This window comes from Aulostomus chinensis, chromosome 2, assembly GCF_037954235.1.
Source record: "Aulostomus chinensis isolate RoL2024-O1b breed Wild chromosome 2, RoL_Achi_v1.0, whole genome shotgun sequence".
Taxonomy (NCBI): Eukaryota; Metazoa; Chordata; class Actinopteri; order Syngnathiformes; family Aulostomidae; genus Aulostomus; species Aulostomus chinensis.
Window position 1 is genome coordinate 16372353 of NC_141321.1, and position 21520 is coordinate 16393872.

The following is a 21520-nucleotide window of genomic DNA, read 5'->3' on the forward strand; positions in this document are numbered from 1 at the left end:
TAAATGTGGAAGCTGAACCCACGGGAGCTGCAGTTGCGTTGGTTTAACCTATAATATTTCAGAAGAACATTGTAAAAGCTCTTAAAGGAAGACACAAACCTTTTGGGGAATAAGTTTATTGTCCGTCCTCCTTGGAACCAGATGAGACTATAGATATCGTTCTCTCCTCCGTCTCTGAGACCCCGAGAGACCAGCTGACCACAGTGATTTAATAAGAGTAGACTCAACGCAACGACAAATCCTCCCCCTTACACTTGACTCACTGCTTTGCTCAAAGCAGAAGTTTACCTTGATTTTGACAGGAAGATGCTCTCAATGGCACAACGTCCTAAAGAGATAGTTCACCTGAAAATGAAAATTCAGGACTCGTCAGCTCACTCTCCTGCCAATGGAAGGATGTAGGAGGGGTTTTTTTTAGCCCACAAAACACTGCCTGAGTTTCACAAGAATGGATGTTGCAGTCATCTCACAATTGTTTGAAGTGAACAGAGACCAGCATTCAAACCACAAATGACGAACCCATAAAATGGCTCCATACTGCAAGTTATTAAGAGAAACGCCACAGCTCCTGCATGCAGCTTTGAGCTTCAACGCTGGACTGCGTTTCTTTATCATGTAGAGGTTTTTTTTTTTAATCATTTACTTATTGATGTGTTCTCAAATTTTCCGTTTTCTGATGCAGTTTTAATTTAGTCTATTTAATGTATTTGGGAAAAGGACGGTGTACAATTGAACATTAATTATTAACAGGGAATAAAGAGATGTGTGTACCAGATTTAGCAGAAACGTCTTCCCTCTCCCAGTCCTTGAATCCTTATTGGCAGCAATGTACGTGACTGAGTTTAGGAAAAGATCACTTTGTGTTAAGAATGTAAAAGGATGTCTATTTATGCACTGATAACGTTTCAGCTATTTTTTTCATTGATAAATGGCCTTTCTGTTGAAGTGACTTTCACACTTAATCACCATATGACACCTTTGGCAATGCTGTATTAAGAGACAGCTGATGGCTCCTCTGCCATCCATCCATCTTCTATACTGCTTTATCTGTAGAGGCGGGGTTCACCCTGGACGGGTCACCAGTCTGTCACAGGGCCATCAGGAGAAATTAGGGGTTCAGTATCTTGCTCAAGGACACTTGGGCATGGTCACCGGGGGAAGTGAGGATGCAACCAGCGACCCTTCAGTTGCTAGACGGCCACGCTACCTCTGAGCCATGCTGCCCCTGCTCCTCTGTTTTCTCTGCATAAATCAGCTCTGATGATGCAATAACTAATATCTATCAGTAGATGGCACTGCTGCTCATTTGGTGAGGAGGTAGAATTCCTCATGAGCCTTTTAAGAATCAGAAACGCATGTAAGGAATGTGAGTCTGGTTGCATTTGTCTTGTTTTTATCTAGAATGCTTAGACTGTAATATCATCTTGTAGGAATAAGAAAAACCCTTTATTTCTTTAACTGTAATCATCTTTGTTCATTTAAAAACAAATAAATCACAGCGGCACTTTAATGGTTTTGGGAACAAAAGGTAATCTGAATGTAGAGTGATTAGTATTGTTGAACTGTCTTGGTGATTATTGACAGGCACACATTATACTATGACAAAAGGAATGTTTATCTAATATACACACTTGACAAATCAAATCGATTTAATCAAGAAACAAGATTTGTGAGAGGGAAATGTTTTTTTTCTAAAACTAAAATAATAGCAGAGAAAAAGATGTAAAAACAAAAATAATCTGCTTTTGTGCATTTATTGTTATCGCACGGGGCTTTTGAAAAATCAAGACATTTTGTTCTTTAAAAAATATGAATGTAATACTTTACATTGTAAATATGTTTTTTGGTGAAAATGCTTTGTTTGTGAGTGGCTAATAGAAATTGTCTTTGTTTCAACATTTGTAACAGTTATATAGACGATCCAGATTTCATGACATCAGTGTTCATTTTAACATCACATCATTCACAGCCGCATAACTTAGAGAGTAAACATTAACACCGTGCTTGTCTCCAGCAAAAATTTAAAGAGTAATTTCTGACAACTTTATTAATTAGGAAAACATTGACAATGAACATCATCAGTGGCCCGAGCTTCACTACGATCACACAAGATCTGTTTCACGATTTCATGATATACTGCTGAAGAATTCTCCTTGGTTCCCCTAAAGACTTGCAGTTCTTTTTTTAATCACGATGACATCACAGATTTGACTGTGAAAGGAAGTTTCATTGACGACTGTTTCCCTAACATCAATTTTTTTAAGATAAATTCATACACACCAATGTCGGTGTTTAAAAAATGAACAGCTTGCACAAAAGTTCTTTTTAACTGTTTCTAATTTTATATGAATGCGATTATTTTCAAGTTTACTCACATATATCATAATTACAAAAAATATTTTATGGTATTTGAGGACTGTTTTAACAAACACTGATTTCAGTATGCAGCCAAGAAATCTGGAAGTATCTGTTTAATTAAATAGATTGTGGAATTGAATCATAATCAGCTTCAGTCTTTCCATCTGTGCAGCTCACCCACGCTCTCTATCAGTTGCTAATTTTAGATGCAGAGGTTTTGATGGAGGAAACCACTTTTATGTCTCCTAAAGCAGTAAAATGAAAGACAGACTGTCTGTGTTGTTGCGCATTGTTTCCTGCGGTGTTTACCTGACGTACGGGTAGCAGTGTGGTGATGATACATTGGTTTGTGGATCTGAAAATGTTCTCATCTTGAGAATGAAGATTAAAAAAAAAAACCTGGATTGAGCCTTTGAAAGGTCCGATTCAGGTGAGAACGAAGCACGTCGCTGAGGAAATGTACTCTTTGTCTGTATGTCTGGGCAACTCGTACATATCCCACTTGTGACATGAAGACACTGCTGTCAGGCCCATGTGGAAACACAGTAGCACACACAGACACAGAAAAACACACACACACACACACACGACACACACACATACACAGACACAGACACAGACACACACACGACAAACACATTTCTGAGATACAGAAACAAAGATATAGATATTTACTGAGATGTATGTAATGAATGAACTTCTACACATAGCTTTAATTTCTGGTTTCCACTGTAGTTCGATAATGAAACTGGGAGATTTTATGAATGAACGTTGGTCTTGACAATGCTGTCCCCATGCGTTGACCCTCTGAGTGGGATGATATTCTGCTTTTCCATTTCACACCTTCAACAAAAATGAGCCAAATTAAGCCAACTTCTATTTCAGGTGTGATGTGGAAATTTTAGATCACCAAGACACTTTTCCCCATTGAAGAAAAAAAAGAGTTAAAAAAAGCAGGGCCTTGCTGACTGAATAATCGCCTGGCTTTTTTGTTTTTTGTTTTTAGTTCAGAGAGCCTCCGATCACATTGAATAATAATTTAGGGATCATTGCAAATACAGTTTGTTAATGTATAGATTCTCTGTCTATGCATTTTTAAATATGCACATGAAAGATACTGGCCAGTTATCTGAACTGGTTATCTGACTTTTTTACTCCCTAACACAGCCCATATTGTTCTGGCCTTTGAAAAGAGGACTTGTTAGCTGTTGTTTTGTAACTGCGATCCAAATATATGTTTTTGCTCTACCTCTGCCAGTGAGACACACAGCATGCATTGTACATAGGAAGTGAGTGAGTGTGTGTGTGTGTGAGTGTGTGAGTGTGTGAGTGTGCGTGTGCGTGTGTGTGTTCTTCAGTATAACCAAGCGGATGTAGGAAGTAATATTTGCGCCACCGTACATGCATTAATCTCCCTCTCTTTCTAAACCCTAACATTAGCAGGTTTCACCTCCCTCTCTTTTTTAACTGTTAAGGGTCGGGGGGGGGGGGGGGCTGGAGCCTATCCCAGCTGACATCTGGTGAGAGGCGGCCTCACTACCTCTGAGCCATGCCACCTCCTGGGTTAAGTTCTATTTCAGTGTTAAAAGAAATTAAATTTTAATTGTATGATTTTATTATCTTTGTCTTCTGTGACTTAAATTTATAAATGTGTTTTGTTCAAAGGGAGAAGGACTAAGAAGGAGCATTTGAAGTGTATTACACATTGCCAATTTCCAGTCTGTGAAGGGAAGTGTGGGGGGGGTATCCCCTGATGTCACTCTGCTTCTTCCCCCACCTCCTCATGTACTTTCAACCTTTTCCCTTCAAATACTACATCATCTGTCTGTCTTTTTTGTTTTGTTTCCTTAAAAACGCTTGCAGGAATGTCTTATATCTGACAAAAGGCTTAATGCAAGTGAGAGTTTCTGATGAAGATGCAGCCAGTCAGTCAGACAGTGCTGGAGCGAGAGAAGGGTCGAGGTTGTGAGAGAACATGGGGAGGCACCTCGTCTTCTCAGAAACGGAGCGGTATGACTCGGTTACTAGGTTACATCATGCAAACAGAGCAAGCAAGAGAGATTCTGGTTATTTACAGGTGGCATCTATATGTGTGGTGAGGATTGTGTGTTCAGGATCATAGTCATTTAGCTGAAAAGGGTCTCTTTCAAAATCCCCACCTCTGTTTCTCCCTTAACTGAAAAACACAAATCCAATTCATCTCATGACTAAGCGCAGTCATAATGATCATTTGGTGCACAGGTGACTTGGTAAGAAATGGTTGCTTGTTAACTGTAAATAAAATGGAGACCAATTTTAGTGAAAGGGTCATAGAGTAAGAATACTTGTTAAACAGATCCTGTTCTACACACACACACACACACACACACACACACACACACACACACACACACACACACACACACTTTAAAGGCACAACGGACAGTTTGGCATGTTAAAAAGTAGGGTTGCATTTTATTGGCTTAGCAGTATACTTTGGTTAGGGGAGTCACAACATACTGGTAACACTAGTAATATCATGTTCAGAATCCATATTTGCACATTTGTTAATATGGTCAATAATGCAGTGGCGACTACCTTGATTCGCTCAAAAATGTTGGCAAAACAAAGCTCTGAAAATTCCCCTTAAGTCTGTCTACTCATCTGCTGAGAAATATCCATGCAGCTTTTGATATTTCATAAAGAATTAAAGCAACAAATACCCACGTTCTTGATGCTTTAAATGTATGATAACAGTGCAAAAAAAAAATCAAAGCAATTTAAATTTTTGTTACTGCCTTTGTTCATTCATGTACAGTAAATAAGGCATAGATGTGTGTTCATAGTTCAGGAACCAAAGGTAATTTTAATGTAGAAGAGTTTTCATTGAAAATGTTAACAGGTGAATTAAAGTGACATGTAAGAATGGTTTAAATCCAGGGCTTCTCTGAGATGGAGAATTCCTGTTTTACTAAAAAAAAACAACCATGTTCTGTCATCCCTTAAACATCCGTGGATCAACAGAACACCGACGGTCATGTAAATTTGCATTCAGAGATCCAGAGGGGAATCCTTGTCAACTGTGTGGCGTAAATCTGATATTGTGAAATCCGTACCTGTCATACTAACAACGCAGCAGGCTCTTTTGGTACAGTGCTATTATGATTTTATTCAAAATCTTAGGTTTTAACTTGCAGTATGTTACTTTAGCCTCTTAGCATGCTAACATTAGCGAATTAGCACTAAACACAAAGTGCAGCTGAGTGCTGCTTTGATTTTTCGGGGGTTATTTTGGCCGTCAGCCTAAAGATCACCAAAATTCAGGAGAATCTTTCAAAATAAAGGTTCAGCAGTTGTGACAGCTTTATTTTAACCTCATGGTGGGGCTAGAGGAAAAGTTAATCGGATCTATCCTCAGGGGACCATGAAGGTTTGTGAGGAGCGAAAGCCAAGAAAACACACAAACATTCCAAAAAAAAAAAAAACTCCAACAAATGACATGTCAGTCTGGATCAATGAGGAGGATCGGCCATCAGACCAAGGTTTAAAAATCTTTGAATATGAGATAGAAGAGGGGGATGTACAGTATTTTAGAATTAAATAAATGTCTACCAACGTGTTGGGATGCATTTCATCTGTCTTACCATGCTAACTCTAACCTCATATTTGGTTGAGTGTAAACTCATCATGTCAGTCTACCATGACCTGTGAGTCAACTTCTTTTACTATCATTGACAAAACTGTAAATTCCCTGTTAAAATACAAGAAAGTAATATATCTTCTCCTCTGTAGGCAGAATTTACATAAACGCTACACGACATCTCACAATACATTTTGTTGCGTGACTTTCTTTTTACTTTTTGAAGTGGAAGGGGATTTTTTTTATGAGTCACACAATTGTATATATAAGACATGTTAAACCCACGTATTAGTTTATTGTTGGATGAGAAAGAAAGAAGGGAGGAGAGAAAAGAGAGAGAGACAGCAAAGAGATAGAGAGACACACCAGTTACTGAAAGAGGAAGTGTCGGCGAAGACAGGTTAGTAGCTACCGCACACACACACACATCAGATACACACTTCCCAACATCGTTTCTATACATGATTCGATTGAAACCTACATTTCATAACATTCTGATATTTCTTTTTTCAGCTTTTTTTTTTAGATTAAATAGATACAAAACAGTGATGCAAAGTTCCATATGCATCCATTCAGTAGTGTAAAATGAAGTCTTCCCTCCCTCAAGCTTCATATTTCTGCTTTCAAACAAGGTTCTCCTAAACCTAACCTCTCTGACGAAAAGAATCGAAACGGGCTTTCTGCCAGAAGACTGTCGGGGGAAACTTCTCCATTGTGCGTGAAAGCGTAGCTGCCATGAGGAAATGGCTTTAAAGTGTGTTCAATCAGACTTTTAAACTATTTGAGGTTAAATAAATATGCGACTAGCGAGAGAATGGTGATTTAAAGTGTGGAAATTTCAGTACTTTTTATTCTTTTTTGAATGTGACAAGTTTGAATTTAAATGCAGATGAAAGCAATAAGAGAGTTCAAAGTGTAGCAGATCAGTCTCACACTTCTTAAACACACTTCTGCTCCACAAAATACAGTGATAGGCAGTTTTATTGTAATTTATCCCTCACAATCTTCACACTCAGTGCTGTGAGTGTGATAGTTATGGACTCATCTACCCTAGTGGTCTTCATCCTGTGGGGAAATTCAAATCTGTGTGAGTGTGCCTTTTTACTAAAAGTGTTCAGGGTTATCATGACAATCAACCAGTGATCAGCATGTCTGCCACCCCCTGCAGGATATTCCTCCCCAATGATGATCTGAACCATGTGGGTGATGAAACAGTCTTCAAGCTGAGCTCCATGTTGAGGTTAATGCTAATCGTGATAGGGGTTGTTCATTATCAAACACCTGCCATGTTAGCATTAGCTTCACTTTGGGGAGATTTCACAAAGAAACTAATTGGAGATCATCACCAAGGTTGCACGTCTGGGAGCAAGAAGAAGAAATCATTGTGTAAATGAGGATTATGACGAATAAACGGTCTCATTATGAAACCTGCCTGGACCAACGGTTCACCACAGGTCAAAACGTATCAGTTCTACGATAAAGGCCTAAAAATTGTGAAATGGGTACGTTTTTTTCCCCTATTCTTTTCTATTGGAACGCTGGTAGGTACTGTGACTCTTTTTCGTTATTACGATGAATCTTTCACCTCTCGGAAGAGAGTCGTTACAGTGTTAAGTTTTCTGCTGTTGCTATGTTTAAATCCACGGAAACCTAAATGGCGTTTATGTTATTGTATTTTGTCGTTACATTGCGTCGTTATCTGAGTTGATAATATATTTGTGGGATTGTTGACTAATACAAATAATATAAAACATATTGCCCCAGGAATTACCATCAAAATAAAAAATAGCTACGCTTGTTTTTTGTTGTTTGTGTGATTGTTGACTACAGCTGTTCAATAAAAATAATTACAAATATCCGCTTCCGTGGAAGTCGGCCCCCCGTTCTTCCGTGAGAAAATCCGGAAGTTATCGCGCAGTCCAAGGAAAAAAAAAAAAAATTTTTTAATACTTTATCTTTTGATTAATAAGACAGTCAACAAATTCATTTAATTTCTGGATGTTTATTCTACCTACAAAGTACATTTGTAACCATTTTAGATCTAACAATCAGCATTAAGAATATAAACAATGACTCAAACTAATGGCGCGGTCTGCTGACGTCACATCCGTCACAGAGGCTAACTCATGCACTCAGAGGTGGCCTTTTAGTTCCATCAATTCACGCTATATTTACTGATTTAATATTGAGGGAAACAAACCACACTTATTTCTAGGTTAATCAAGGATATAATTAAAGAAATCCAAACTATTTGGCAAGTTAAATTTATCCTACCTGTTCTTCATATATTGTGCTGGTAATGTCATGTAATTTCTTTTCAAATGTAATTTTTTTCGTTCCGATAAGTGTATTTTTACTGCTCCAACAAAGCTGTTCCTCTTCATGGGTAAATCGGTCATTCAGGCAATCAATAACTGAATGTCTCTGATGCTGTACAGTAGGTACTGCAGTACAACAACACCTTGATCCTTCCTTTTCAAATGTTTTTATTGTGTTTCTCTTATCAGGTGTTCAGAATGATTACAATAAAATAAATAATTGATATTAAGCTTTGTTTCAAACAATAATAATTGATCAGGAAATGAGGCCTGATGCGCTGAAATAGCAGGCTTTGTGCTGTTCAGTGACACCTGCTATAAAAAGGAGTCAAGACGGTCTTAAAGATGTGAAAATGTTCCCAAAGATCCTTCTTCATGTTTGTCGTGGAACAAGATTGGTGTCAGGCCTTTTTTCAAAGGAGCTCCAAAAGGCTCACTTAACCCTTTGAGGCCTGGCTGAGACATGAGGCCTGTTGACCTTTGACCCTGTTGCTCTTTGGCTCTCATTTGGCCTCTACAGTGGATACAGACCTGAAACTTGAACTGTGAGGCCTCTAAAATTTATAAAATCATAATCTGGTGGAATAATTCTATAACCTCCTCCCAAACAGGAAGTAGCCTCAGGAAGGAGGTGGGACTTCAAAATTTAAAATATTGGTTTCTGGCAGAGGTGTGAACTCATCCCAGAAATCTCATCTCATTTGGAGCAACTTTGACCAGTTATGATGCTTCATTGATAGACTTTACTGGACTTTGCCACGCCCTTTACGGACAGCAGAAAGGACTTAGGGGGGTCAAACCACCACAGATGCGATCCTTATGGAGGACAGAACAACATACTAAAATTTCAACTTCCTAGGTTCAAAGAGAAAAAAACTATCCCCTTGTGAAACTGGGCAAAATCAGGGTCTTTGACTGCTGCACTCTGAGAGCCTTTTGGAGCAGAATTGACGATCAAATCTGGGTTCTGGTATTTCTACTTGGGCAACATACACCAAACTTTACACACATAGTATAATGCCCCAAAACACAAGCCCCAAAGACTGCAGCAGTTGTTGTTTTTGTCATAAAGGAGGTGCACTGTCTTTACTACTATATCTCTGGCAACAAACATGGAAGGGGCTTTGGGGTCTTGTGTTTCAGCTCTGTAACTTCTAGATGGCTGAAAATGTCAGAATCAGTCCACTCACTGACATCAATCATTGGTGTGACTTTTGGTGGCTTCAGCTCAAATGAAACCAGGGAATCGGGGCCAGACTTTGAGGAGCCCTTTAGGGTTAGTGGATACCCCGGGACCGTGCTTGGGCCCCTGAGCACCTTGATGGCTGAAATTCACAGCACATGATGATGTGAAAGATTCATCGTAATAACGAACAAACCAAAGATTATACACAAGAACTGAGCGAAGATTATGAAAACAAAATGCATATTTCTCGCTAGAAATGTCATCAGAACGCTTTATTAAATCAAAACTATCTCGGAATAAGGCACTTTCCTCCGAAAGTGACAGGAGCGGCCGCCATGTTTTTGTTTTGAGAAGCCCGCATGAAAGAGTCACATGACCTACCAGCGTTCCAATAGAAAAGAATAGGGGAAAAAACGGACACATTTCACAATTTTTAGGCCTTTATTGTAGAACTGATACGTTTTGCACTGTTGACAAACGCAGCCTTTTTACGTTTTGACATGAGACTGGGTTGGAAAGAACCACTCATCATCATAGGCTGATGCAGATGGAGCACATTCAGAAATTTAAATCGTCAGCAGGCATTTGTACAGAAGCGTATTGCATTTACTTCAGGCGAACAAAATCTGCTCTGTTCCTCTAAATTAATGAGATAATTAAGTCGTTAATTCAGAAAAATATGAGTGCGATAAGCTTCATTACATTTGAGATTCAATCAATATGTTGTTGAAGTGGAAACTAACATCAGGTGCAGAATTCAGGATTGTATTCAAACAGTCTGATCCAGTAGTCGACAAAGAACACAACCCCAGAGCTTGAGTTAGTATGTGCACTCCACTTTAAGTGTATTTCCTTCACATTTTTCATTGCGCTAAAATAAAAGTTGATGTAATAATACATTAAAAGCTGGTATAGCTTTACTTTCTCTCAAGTAAAAATTTGACTGAAATACTGACTGTAAATGCAGTACTGTTTGACTATGAGTACTTATTCTTTGACTCAAGTACTGGAGTTGTTTGTCCTCCACTGTCAACCACATTATTCAAACAACTGTCTGCTTAGAAAAAAAACCCACAAAAAAAACCCACATCTTTTTTAAAAATAATAAAACTGTTTATGAATCTGTGTGCCTTGTGCTGTACATGGAGGTGTCGTGAAACACCATATTTGTTCTTTGAAGCAGCCAACATGGTGAGACACTGTGACATTTGACCAGAACGAGCCCTGCTGCCACCATCATACCAACTGACTTGATCCGAGGGGACTTTCATTGATTTGCAGTATTTGGCCATGATTATTCAGATCGTGTAAAATAAATATCAGACGTGCATAATTACTAAAATGATCTATTTTAAGTAAAAAAAGTTCAGCTTTAAATATGACAAAAAAATGTATATTCAATATTCAGAACTTCAATTCAATCATGAACCGACATAAACTGCTCTGCTGCGAAAGAAACGAAGACACAGACGGAGGCTGGAAAGGATTTTGATCGCTGCCACGGAGAGCGATTCAGCTCCTTGGGGACGCACAATACCACGTTTCTCCCTGAATTATCAGTCCTGCTTTCAAAAATATGAGTTCGGGTTACAAGGTTGAAGCCTACACTGATGATGCAGAAATTTGCTCTACCTCTTTACACCGGCTTCTTTTTTCTTACCTGAAACAATTTGGTGCTTGACTAAGAAACCATTTCAAAGGTGGTGTCAAACAAATGAAACATTTTCAAAAATCTATTTATGTTTATTCTGTAGGAAAAACCATAGTTCAGACATTTGCCATCTGTGATAGTTGCCTTCCCAGTCGGTCCTCACAGATGCCCTGAAAATAATCGATACACTTTACTGTCTCACGCTCTCAGAACCTGTGAATCAATTTGCTGTTATTGTTGGATGATTATGACAGAGAAGTTTCAGACAACACATGGGTTCAACAGTTCTGCCGATGCAATGCTACTTTGTGTTTTTAGGCTAGGAACTAAAACCCATATATGTACAGCTTATTTGATCTGAAAATTGTTTTAATTAAACATAGAAAAACCGAAAGTCAGCCTTGTATATTTCCATGTTTACAAGATGTCTCTGCATTCGCTCCCTGTGTAGTCAACGTCAACAAAACTCGAGGTTTAAATGAATAATAAATATGAAAGATGCTGTCAGCACTTTGAACGCGGCCCCCTCTGTTCCCGACATTTCAGTGCAGCTCAGCTGTCAATGGTGATACTTTAGTCCTGTGACAGAAGCTCACTTCTTTTGAACAACTTTGGCATTAGTTCAGATTTCCCTGAAACTAGAGGTTATAGCACGAGCTCCTTAAAATGCTGGATTCTAACAAAAATGAATCCCTCCACTCCACAATCCAAACAATTTCAAAGTTTCCGTTCATTTTTTATCCTAAGTCACACGATTATAATTCTTTGTACTGTATTTTAAGGTTGTCTGATGGGAGTTAAAGGAGGCCACTCTGTTGATCTGACCATGTTAAAGTGTATTCTGATTGGTCCCTGAACTTTCACCCATATTCTATATTGTCAGTGGGAGATCAATCCAATATTCGTCCTTCTTTCCTGAGAGGTCGTCAGATGTAATCAAAGGTACAAAATGGTTGTTAAAAAAGAATTAAAGAAACATGTTTCTCTAATGGGTGGGCTGACTGTGTTAACAACAAGATATCTAAATATATGACGCCAGGTCAGGTCATTCTGTTTGAAAGAAAAGTTAAGCTAACTGGTTGGTGACGTTAAGCCAGCTTCTTCTTTTTTTTTTTCTTTAAAAAAAAAAAAAGCTCTTTTGTTTTATTTAAAATGGTGCAATGACAAGCAGGTTTAGTCAAATTATTAAGTTAAATAATAGTTGAACAAGAAAATGATCAACGATTTTATATTTGGCCAACAAATCACTGTTATTTAATAATTCCCTGTCAGCTGAATCATTTTTATTTGAGTCCTTGGTTTAACACCCTGTTAACCCCGTAAACCTTTCTAAAATCACGTCATGAACTGTACATATACTGGGGAAAACGGGTGATATGTGGTGTTTAATTAATACAAATGTAGGCTACATTAGCATTCCTGCTAATTCAAGCCTGTTTAATTTTACTATGGGCTCCCTGAATTTAATCAAATGACCAAAGTAAACAGAATGTTATCCTGGAGGATTGTGGAAAGACAAAAACAACATGCACCAAATAAAACTTTTACACATCTCGACATGAGGACGTGCAACTTGAGAGTAAAAGGTGCCTCCCAGCCCCGGTGTCCCCCGCTTCGGAGCAAGTAGGTGGGCGGACCGGTCGGTCAGTCAGCTGATGGCTGAAATACTCCTCATAGTCTCTGTCCTCGATACACCGATTTCGTCACACGAGAGGTTTTCTGGCCAATTACGCACAATGTGGGAACATCCATACCAGAGCAAGGGGACCTCTCATCGCCACTTGACGGGGTTTCACTCGAGGATGCGTCCTCTCCGCGCACCTGGAGCCACCGGAGACATGAAGGCTGGGCGGCTGGTTTTAGCCTGTTTCGATTCTGTTTTATGATACTGAGCCGCCGTGTGTGATGGGGACGATCCCATGGATCTGCGGTGCCGTGATCCTGATCCTGCTCGCCGTCATCCGCTCATGTCGTGCCATCACTCTGGAGTCCGTCACCTGGAGCAGCTCCAACCCAAAGTAGGTGGACGAATCAGACGCACACATGATTGACTCTCTGCTGCTGCATTGTCCTCTTCCTAACTGGCAAAGAGGTGTTGTCAATCATCATTTTACTCTTTGATATGTTATGTCTCATATGAGCAACTAAAGTAGAGCTGAACTCCATCAATCAATCAAAGCAAACGTATCAATTATTTACAGGTTCCAGCTTCTCCAGTGCCAGGATTTTTGTCTTATTAATGTGAATTCCTTCAAGTAACAGCAATGTGTGCTGTAGGACTGATTCATGCTTAATATAAATGGTTTGATCTCTATGTATTAGAAAGTAGTGAAAATGGTGAAAATGTACAACACAAATTCATAAATCTCTGGTTCCTTGAGTGTAAACAACTGAAAGGACATGGCCAGTTTCAGCCTCCAAATGTCCAAAATTCCTGAGGTTTTTTTGTTTTTTTGTTTTTGATAAAGAGAAGCATTTAAAAGAATTAAAAACTAACAAGTTGTGGGGTTAGAATGATGTCTGTTTCCTCTTTCGCTTCTTATTTTCTTACCACCCTTGTACAACAACAGGAGGGTAAAAAAAGCAAAACGAAACAATATCTCATAGTTTTTTTTCTTCCCCTCAACTGTCCTTAAATGTTACCACCTTTGGGATTTTAACAAGCTGAATCATTTTATTTCTTTGTCACACCCAGATTTACTCCAGGTCAAGGTCTGGTCCTTTATCCTCAGATAGGAGACAAGATGGACATTGTCTGTCCACGGGCGGATGCTTCTAGGGAGGGAAAGGAGGAGTTTTACCGAGTCTACCTGGTCTCTCGAAGTCAGATGGAGCGCTGCACCATCGATAAGACGGATACACCCCTGTTGAACTGTGACAAGCCTCACCGGGATGTTAAGTTCACTTTTAAGTTCCAAGAGTTCAGCCCCAACCTCTGGGGTCTAGAGTTCCTGAGGGGGCGGGACTATTATATCACCTGTAAGTCCCTCTGTGTAACCCCACTGATCATGTGACTGTCTCGCCTGTGTATGTCTCACTGCATTTGAACATGTGCAACATCTTCAAATCATCAGAACAGTGACACATTCAAATCTTTGTTGTCTCCTTTTCCCCCTCCTCCTGAGAAAAGAGGACGCCATCATCCTTCTCTCTCTCTCTCTCTCTCTCTCTCTCTCTCTCTCTCTCTCTCTCGATTTGTCAGTTTGCATGAGAATCAAAAATGTGGCCTCGTTATTGGACTGCCGTCACTGGAACCAGCATCTTAGTTGCAAGTGATGCATGAGATAGTGAGGAAGTCTGACCGTGTAGCCTCGTCCGCCTCGCCATGCTCTGACAGCACACTCGGCGCTGGCAGGGCCGAGTGATTCCAGGGGCTTACATGCCCCAAATCACACAAGGCTTTTACAGCATCAGGCAGATTTGACGGGAGCTTTCATGGCAACGTTGCTTGTTGCCCGTGAGATGTTGTTATCTGACCTAAATGCTCCTAAAAATCTATGTGTGTGTGTGTGTGTTAGAGAGAGAGAGAGAGAGAGAGAGAGAGGGAGAAAGAGAGAAAGAAAAAGAGAGAGAGAGACTTTGTGTGCATGGAATCATTTTTATTTCTTGCGTGTGTGTGTGTGTGTGTGGGCGCGCGCACGTGTGCACATGTGACAGGGGTGACAGAGAGTTCTTGGTGTGTGTTTCTGTGTTTTTTTTTTCTTAAAACAGGTTTGCGACTCATCGCCCATTCTACATTGGGTGCTTAAATTATTCATTGATCAACTGTTAACTGAACCACTTTTGATCGTCTGATTTAGTTTGTGAACCAATGAGTTTGCTGCTATATTTAATGGGGCAGTGAAACAAATATTTGGGGTGTGTGGGGTGTGTGTGTGTGTGTGTGGGGGGGGGGGTGGACTGACTTTTCCGTGTTTTTACACATTTTGCTGCTGAACCGATTTGCCCAGTTCTTAAAAGATTAATCAATAATGAGCTCCAGTCCTACTTGCATCATCTGTGGTCTTCTTATTGCATTTGTGATCATGTGTTTACTGTAGGCACCTTCATGGTTTGTGCTGCATGTGTTTTCTTACTTACAAGTGATGCAACATTTGGTAACTGTTAAGTGTGAAAAGAGATGACAATGCAATGACGTGTGTCTTGGTAATCGTGCATTAAGACAATTTGCCAACAGTTACTTTATGTTAGCCTCCTTTCACCGTATCAGCGACGTCCACAGGCGCTCTGCAGAGTCTGGACAACGCCAGCGGAGGTGTGTGTAGAAGCAAATCCATGAGGCTGGTGCTGAGAGTCGGCCAAAGTAAGAACACGGCATGTGTGTGTGCCTGTGATTGTGTTTGTGCGTGTGTGTGTGTGTGCGCACGCGCGATGGGGTGTGAATGAAAGACAGAAAATGAACAGTAATTTTCTTCTTGTTTTTATGCATGTAATACAATAATATCCTCTCTGGAAATCCTAAGTGGTCAGCTAATCTCCCTCATCTCTTCATTCTCTTGAAGAGAGATTGCTGTCATGAATTATCTCAAATCTCTAATTCCAACCTCTGGCATCTTAAGGCCATCAGTATTATCTTGCATGCGATCATTCAATCTGGCTGTGTCAGCCAATAATCCCTTTTTTTTCCCTGCCTCACATCGGTACAATCAAAGGTCCTTTTTAAGATTTTGCCTTCTTATCACATTAGATAAATCAGATTAAAAGAACACTCACTGCTTTTACTTGAAATGTCCTGAGGATAAAGCATGATCTCGGTTGTTATTTCCTTAACTGTCTGCATGATATTATAACAGCAGCAGCTTGTTTAGAAGGGTCAGTTCCACTTGATTGTCATTCAGGATCAAACCCAAAACAGAATGAAATTGCATTTATTTCCAACTCAAAGTTAAAAAAAACAAACAAAACACAGATAAAAAAGACAAAGACATAAAAAAAAAACCCTTCAATTTATTTAGATATTTTTTTCCAGGCAATTCAAGTCACATATTTGGAGCTCTGTAATTAGATACACACTGTTTTTCTGTTTGTGTTGCTAAAAGCTTGAAAATCTCTTGAAGCCCCCCCAAAATGCAGTTTTTGGTCTCACAAATGTGAAGTCTTATTAAAATGAATTATTAAATAGTTGCGGGTGGAAAAAAAATCGGCATTTTGTGAGTTTCTTATCTGATCATGAATATATGGGGCGGCTTTTCTGCTGTGTTTACAAACAGCGCTGGAGTAAACAAACCTTCAACGGCGACAGAAAACATTAATAGTTTAGATTTTGTTGTAATCTTGTTCTAATCTTTACATTTATTCAAAAGTCTTGTTGGTCAGTTTGAAGTTTTTAGTCAATTTGGATCAATAAGTTGTTCCTTTGAATTGAAATCGCGTAGATATTTTGAACATTGCAGTTAAATTTAGTCGGTAGAAATGATACGTGAATGATGACGTAACAAAGTTCACTGTGCTAAGAATTACTGGATGACGTTGTTCAGATATTCTTTATTTTGTGTAGATTTCATTCAAAAGTCAGAGCATGTGCGTTCTTCTTAGTTGCATATGTAATCAGCCCAGCAGTTAATACTGGTGAGAAATCCCCCTATTTTATTTCTGTTTTTCTTGTAATCCTTTGTATTTTCCCTCAAAATGTCACCTCTCTGTGCTTACATTTGGAATTTCCACCATTTTCCAACATTCTCTTTGAAGCAGGTGAAAGTGCCGCATTCAGAAATGAGCGTGTGGGTGGATAAAATGATAGCGACACCTTCTTTTTCCTGTCAAGAGTCCCTGGCTTGACTCATAACGCAACTTTCCTGGTCTACTGAGGTCATCAAATGGTTTCAGTGCCTCCTCTTTGATATCTGAATGTCAATAATATGCGTAAGAATCAAAGTCCTGAATCATCACTGATGAGTCAGTGTCACCAGAGATGAACAGGAAACATGTGACACAGACTTCTCTACATATCAGTGAAAGAAACAGACGTGAACTCTGTTGTTAATGGATGTACCATCACGTGCTCCAGGTTCTTCAGATCCACATTCAACTCTTCAGGAGTCCCCGACCAGATTCCCACCCACACGAGTAAAGTCCAAGTCGAAGGACCCGCCGAAAGAAGCAGACACCAAAAGCGAAGGTGGTATGAAGAGGAAGAAGCATGTACTATTTGGATTGTGACACATAAATATCACGGTTTTTACAATTAAAATGATGTGTTAACATGTTTTATAAATACATTTACATGAAAATGCTTTTACTAGAAACAGCAAAAAAATTGCAACATAGCTTTCAGGGGAAAAGTGATTGGCCAACATCATTGAAATGATCCTGCAGAGACAGTTTGTGTCAAACACATAACTGAGAAACCTCATGTACTTATTGGATTGATATTTTCCAGTCAGAGGAACGAAATCCACCACGTCTCTTTCTGGACTCTAGCTGATCACCGTATTAACGTGTTCCACTCTTTAGAACGCAGATGTTCTTCCTCGATGGGCGTCAGATCACAGCAACACCAGCTTCGTTCTGACCCCTAACCCTGCATAAACGTTACATTACAGTTGATGGACAGTAATCATGTTCTCACTCCATCATTGCAACCCAAACACAAGAGAAAATAGGTCCAAAAAAATACCAGAATTTTCCTTTAAGGCAACCCAGTATAGAGATTAATGGGATTAAATGTGCAAAATGATTGGCATAATCTCAGAAATATGTAGTTCAAGAACGTACCTTCCTCACCCACAAACCAGGAATTGAGCAATCACACACCGGTGTTTCTTCTGCCACTGTAATTCAAATCATTCGGTGTCAGTGGAAAGCCACAGGTTGTTCGTCGCTGCCATTTTGTGTCTGACCACCAGATGTCCTCGGACCTCCCATCACATGCTCACCTGCCTCTGATATTTGCTTCTCACCTTTAATTCTCCTTTAGTTGGTTGACTTGTGCCCACAAGTTCCTGTTTACTTCATTGGATTTTCCAGTTTTGTTCCTCAAGTTTTGACTGACTGTCACCGAGCCTGAGCTTCTGGTTAATGTATTTTGTTTAATAAATACCTTTGAATTGTTCCTCACCTATCTCTGCTTTTGTCTCCCCTCCCTCGTTGGTCTGAACCCACCCCCGTGATAGTATATGAAAGGTTTGTCAGAGGTTCTGTGGGTGTAAGAGGTCATAAACTGTGTAATGTTGCTTTTGAATCTCTATTAAATGTCCTGATTTTCTCTTTCATCTCCTCCTTCCTCTGTTCCCCATGACAGACGCAGGCTCAGAAACAGGGCAAACAAACCCCGGTGGCAGTGTTGACTCTGAGCCAGGACTGTTTATGTGGGTTGTCTCTGGCTGCGTGATCCTCTTCCTGATCGTCATCGTTCTGCTGGCCCTGCTGTGGAGGTACCGCCACCGCCACTGTGTCCCAGATAGGCAGCAGTCTGCCTCTGTGTCCCTCAACACTTTAGCCGTGCCAAAGCGGGACAGCATCAGCAGCGACAACAACGGCTCAGATCGTAGTGATGTTGTCTTTCCACTGCCGGCCTCCGACAGCGCTGTCTGTCGTCATTATGAGCGCGTGAGCGGTGACTACGGCCCCCCTGTGTACATAGTCCAGGAGATAACGCCCCAGAGTCCCTCTAACCTCTACTACAAAGTCTAATGTCTCCTGCAGTGGTGCCAGATTTCCACTGTCGGGATAAAAACACTTTTAGTAATTTAAAAATTTGCAGTGGATGAAAACATGTCACATGGGTCTTTTCTGGGAGGGATGTTGCACTGACTTTAAACTTTGCAAAAGACGCTGATATACCTGTCTGTGTCAAACTGCAGAAAACGCCCCGAACATTTTCACGTTCTTGCTGAAGTGAAGAGACTGTAAGCGATTCATCACAACTTATTTACGTCTTGTTTCCAGTTTTAATGAGAGATCTTGGATGTCTCTGCAGTGACTGTTTTGGTTCTTAAAATGTTTTTTTTTTTAAATATATACATATATTACACTCTTTCATAGAAAAGAAGCAGAAAAGCAACACATTCTCACTGCTACATATTGGATCTAATTTATTGACACATATTTCGCACGACACAAAATTTGAAAGCACTTCGTGTTCTCGTTTTTAAATGAAATGAGTCTTTTCTTGACGGTATTAGAAAAAAAAGTGATGTTGCACCCCAACAATGAATTCCTCAGTGGAGTGCTAAACCCTAACGTTCCAAAAATGACTAAAGAAGAAGAAGATGACGAAGAGGGAGAAGAAGAAGAAAGTAGTCCAACTAATTTCAAGTCAAAGAAGACAAAACATTCAAAGTTCATTCGTTTATTTGGTTCACGTCACAATGGGAAAATGACAAGTTCAGCTCGTTATATTCACAAATTGGAATTGAGCTTAACACACTGATTATTAGATTAGTTTACCCTTTATGATGAGAGGCAAACAAGAAGTGTGAGTATTTTATCTTCCAGAGTTTGTGACTTTTACTAAAGTTTAAAACAATTTCAAGGGTTTCTACAGAAATTTTTTCTGATCAATGTGGCCTTCATTTATGCATTTGTTTAACTGTGGAAACATCAGTATAATGTTTGAAGCCAAGGTTAAGGTAAATCCAGGGCTTTATAAAAAAGAATAACCTGAAATGAAACTATTGAATACTGCCGTGGCTAGTTTCTTGACAAACCTACAAAAAGATGCGGCCATTTCCCAGCAGTGTTCTATCTGTGTTTTCTCTCTGTTTTCCAAAACCAACTAAAGCAGAAATCAAAGAATATAAAAGTGAAATAGGAGCTTGAATCAGCAAATATAACTGATAAAGTTCTGACTCTGTCTGGTTATTAAATTATTTAAATGCTACAGCTTATGAACACTTCAACTAGCACAAAGTTACAACCGCACTGAAAAAAGGGAATGAGTTGTGTTGGATACTTTTTTTGTCTTATACATATTGTTTATGTGTCTAAGTTAAAATGATGTGTTTTAGTTTGTTCGCTTCAAAATGTCTGCTTCCATTGAATTAAACAAAAATTTTAACAAAACTGCTGATAAAAAAAAAACGGAATTAGTTAAGATTGAATACGGTATTTAAATTGTTTTTATTTAAATCCAATGCGGACCTTCAGGAGTGACTGGAATGAAAAAGTTTTTAATGCATTCTTGTATATTTCTGACGAGGCTGTAATTTTCGGGTGTGAGTGGGCGTTTGTCGCTGCTCAGAGGAGCATGTCTCTTCATTACACCTCTAATGATGCCCGTGGGATGGCGACTGTCATGAAGGGAGCAGCATGCTGGAACTTTCTTTGTGAAATGTTGGTTTCAACGGACAAAATGATGCTGGATTTGTGTGAAGGTGCAGGTCCCTTATAATCTCTCCAAATCTGTGTTTTGATCATCTTGCGCACACAGAGAGACACTATTCCAAAGCTTTTCTGTGCAAATACACAGACCAGGGTTCAACTTCAGAACTGTCCTCTCAGCTCCTCATTCAGCGGCTGCAGTGCCGGTTAAGAAAAGTCTCCCATCTCTTTATAAAAGAAATGATCTCAAATCATTTAAATGTAAAAGCAGGCGGCTTTTAACTGTCTGCCGGTCTCTCCTGTGGCGGCGTGCTCGGCATCCATGGGTGAACATGTTTCATGCTCCTTCAGCCACATCATGCTGCACATTTTCAACCTGTCAGCTTCCATGAGCTTCCTCTCCACCAGGGACACTGTTGCTTCTACAAGCAGGAAGCCAGGAGCTCTCCTTTTAAATGAGGAGGCTGCTCAGCTGTAATTAGATAAGATAAGATAAGATAAACCTTGATTCGTCCCTCAGAGAGGAAATTGGCACTGTTGCAGGAGCAGAAACATAGAAGTAGCAGCAGAAAAAGAACAGAGCAAAAACTAGCAGGAACTACAATAAACTACAGTAAAAAAAAACTATAATACGCTATAATAAACTACAATAAATGTATGGTAGTTTACTGTAGTTTATGATAGTGAATTAAACACTGAAAATTAGTTGAGTTTTTGAAGGACAAAAAAATAGGAGTGAATGAATGTACTTGTCATCTTGTTTTAATAGGTTAATAAGAGCAGATGACACATGTGGATGGCCTGATTTTTATCCTGCAGCTAAAAGCAATTTGCCCTCTGGCAAGAGGTGGATTTAAAATAACTGAGAGGGAATTAGTAGAAAATGTGTCAAAGATAACTTCAATATTATTGTCTGTAATTGATGTCTTTAAAAGACCGACGTGTGCAGGCCCACCTAAACACTGACAAACACACACTGTTAACCAGCTCGTTGGTCACTCGTATGCTGCTCGCCATATTGCAGAAAAACAATACCACACAAATTAGTTTCTGGCTCAGAAATGTGAGGCAGCATTTTTGCTCTCTTCCTTCCCTTCGCTTGAAGCTCTTTTCGAGATGTTTTTGTC

At 39.6% G+C, this 21520-nt stretch overlaps 1 protein-coding gene and 1 long non-coding RNA gene across 3 annotated transcripts; one reads left to right on the top strand and one right to left on the bottom strand.

Annotated features, from left to right (window-relative positions):
* Positions 1 to 12772: 12772 nt before the first annotated feature.
* On the top strand, positions 12773 to 20541 carry LOC147269229 (ephrin-B2a-like). 2 transcript variants are annotated; one of them, XM_086181237.1, is made up of 5 exons: positions 12773 to 13150; positions 13828 to 14111; positions 15343 to 15435; positions 17140 to 17250; positions 18373 to 20541. In XM_086181237.1, the coding sequence occupies exons 1-5, from the start codon at positions 13038 to 13040 to the stop codon at positions 18762 to 18764; spliced, it is 993 nt and encodes a 330-aa protein (XP_086037363.1). In that variant the 5' UTR covers positions 12773 to 13037; the 3' UTR covers positions 18765 to 20541. The 2 variants fall into 2 exon arrangements, with proteins under 2 accessions (XP_086037363.1, XP_086037371.1); XM_086181245.1 differs by having other exon boundaries at positions 15355 to 15435.
* Positions 17093 to 18323, bottom strand: LOC147269230 (uncharacterized). The gene is made up of 3 exons (XR_015109599.1): positions 18032 to 18323; positions 17847 to 17902; positions 17093 to 17652 (listed from the first exon to the last, which is right to left on the bottom strand). It is a non-coding gene; the product is annotated as an uncharacterized LOC147269230 (long non-coding RNA).
* Positions 20542 to 21520: the final 979 nt, after the last annotated feature.

What these genes read in the sequence shown, in the direction of transcription:
- LOC147269229 (XM_086181237.1), top strand. Translation starts at nt 13,038, where the DNA reads ATGGGGACGATCCCATGGATCTGCGGTGCCGTGATCCTGATCCTGCTC. An exon ending in TGGAGCAGCTCCAACCCAAA is followed by an intron (nt 13,151 to 13,827) that starts GTAGGTGGACGA and finishes TGTCACACCCAG; the next exon opens with ATTTACTCCAGGTCAAGGTC. An exon ending in AGCAGACACCAAAAGCGAAG is followed by an intron (nt 17,251 to 18,372) that starts GTGGTATGAAGA and finishes TCCCCATGACAG; the next exon opens with ACGCAGGCTCAGAAACAGGG.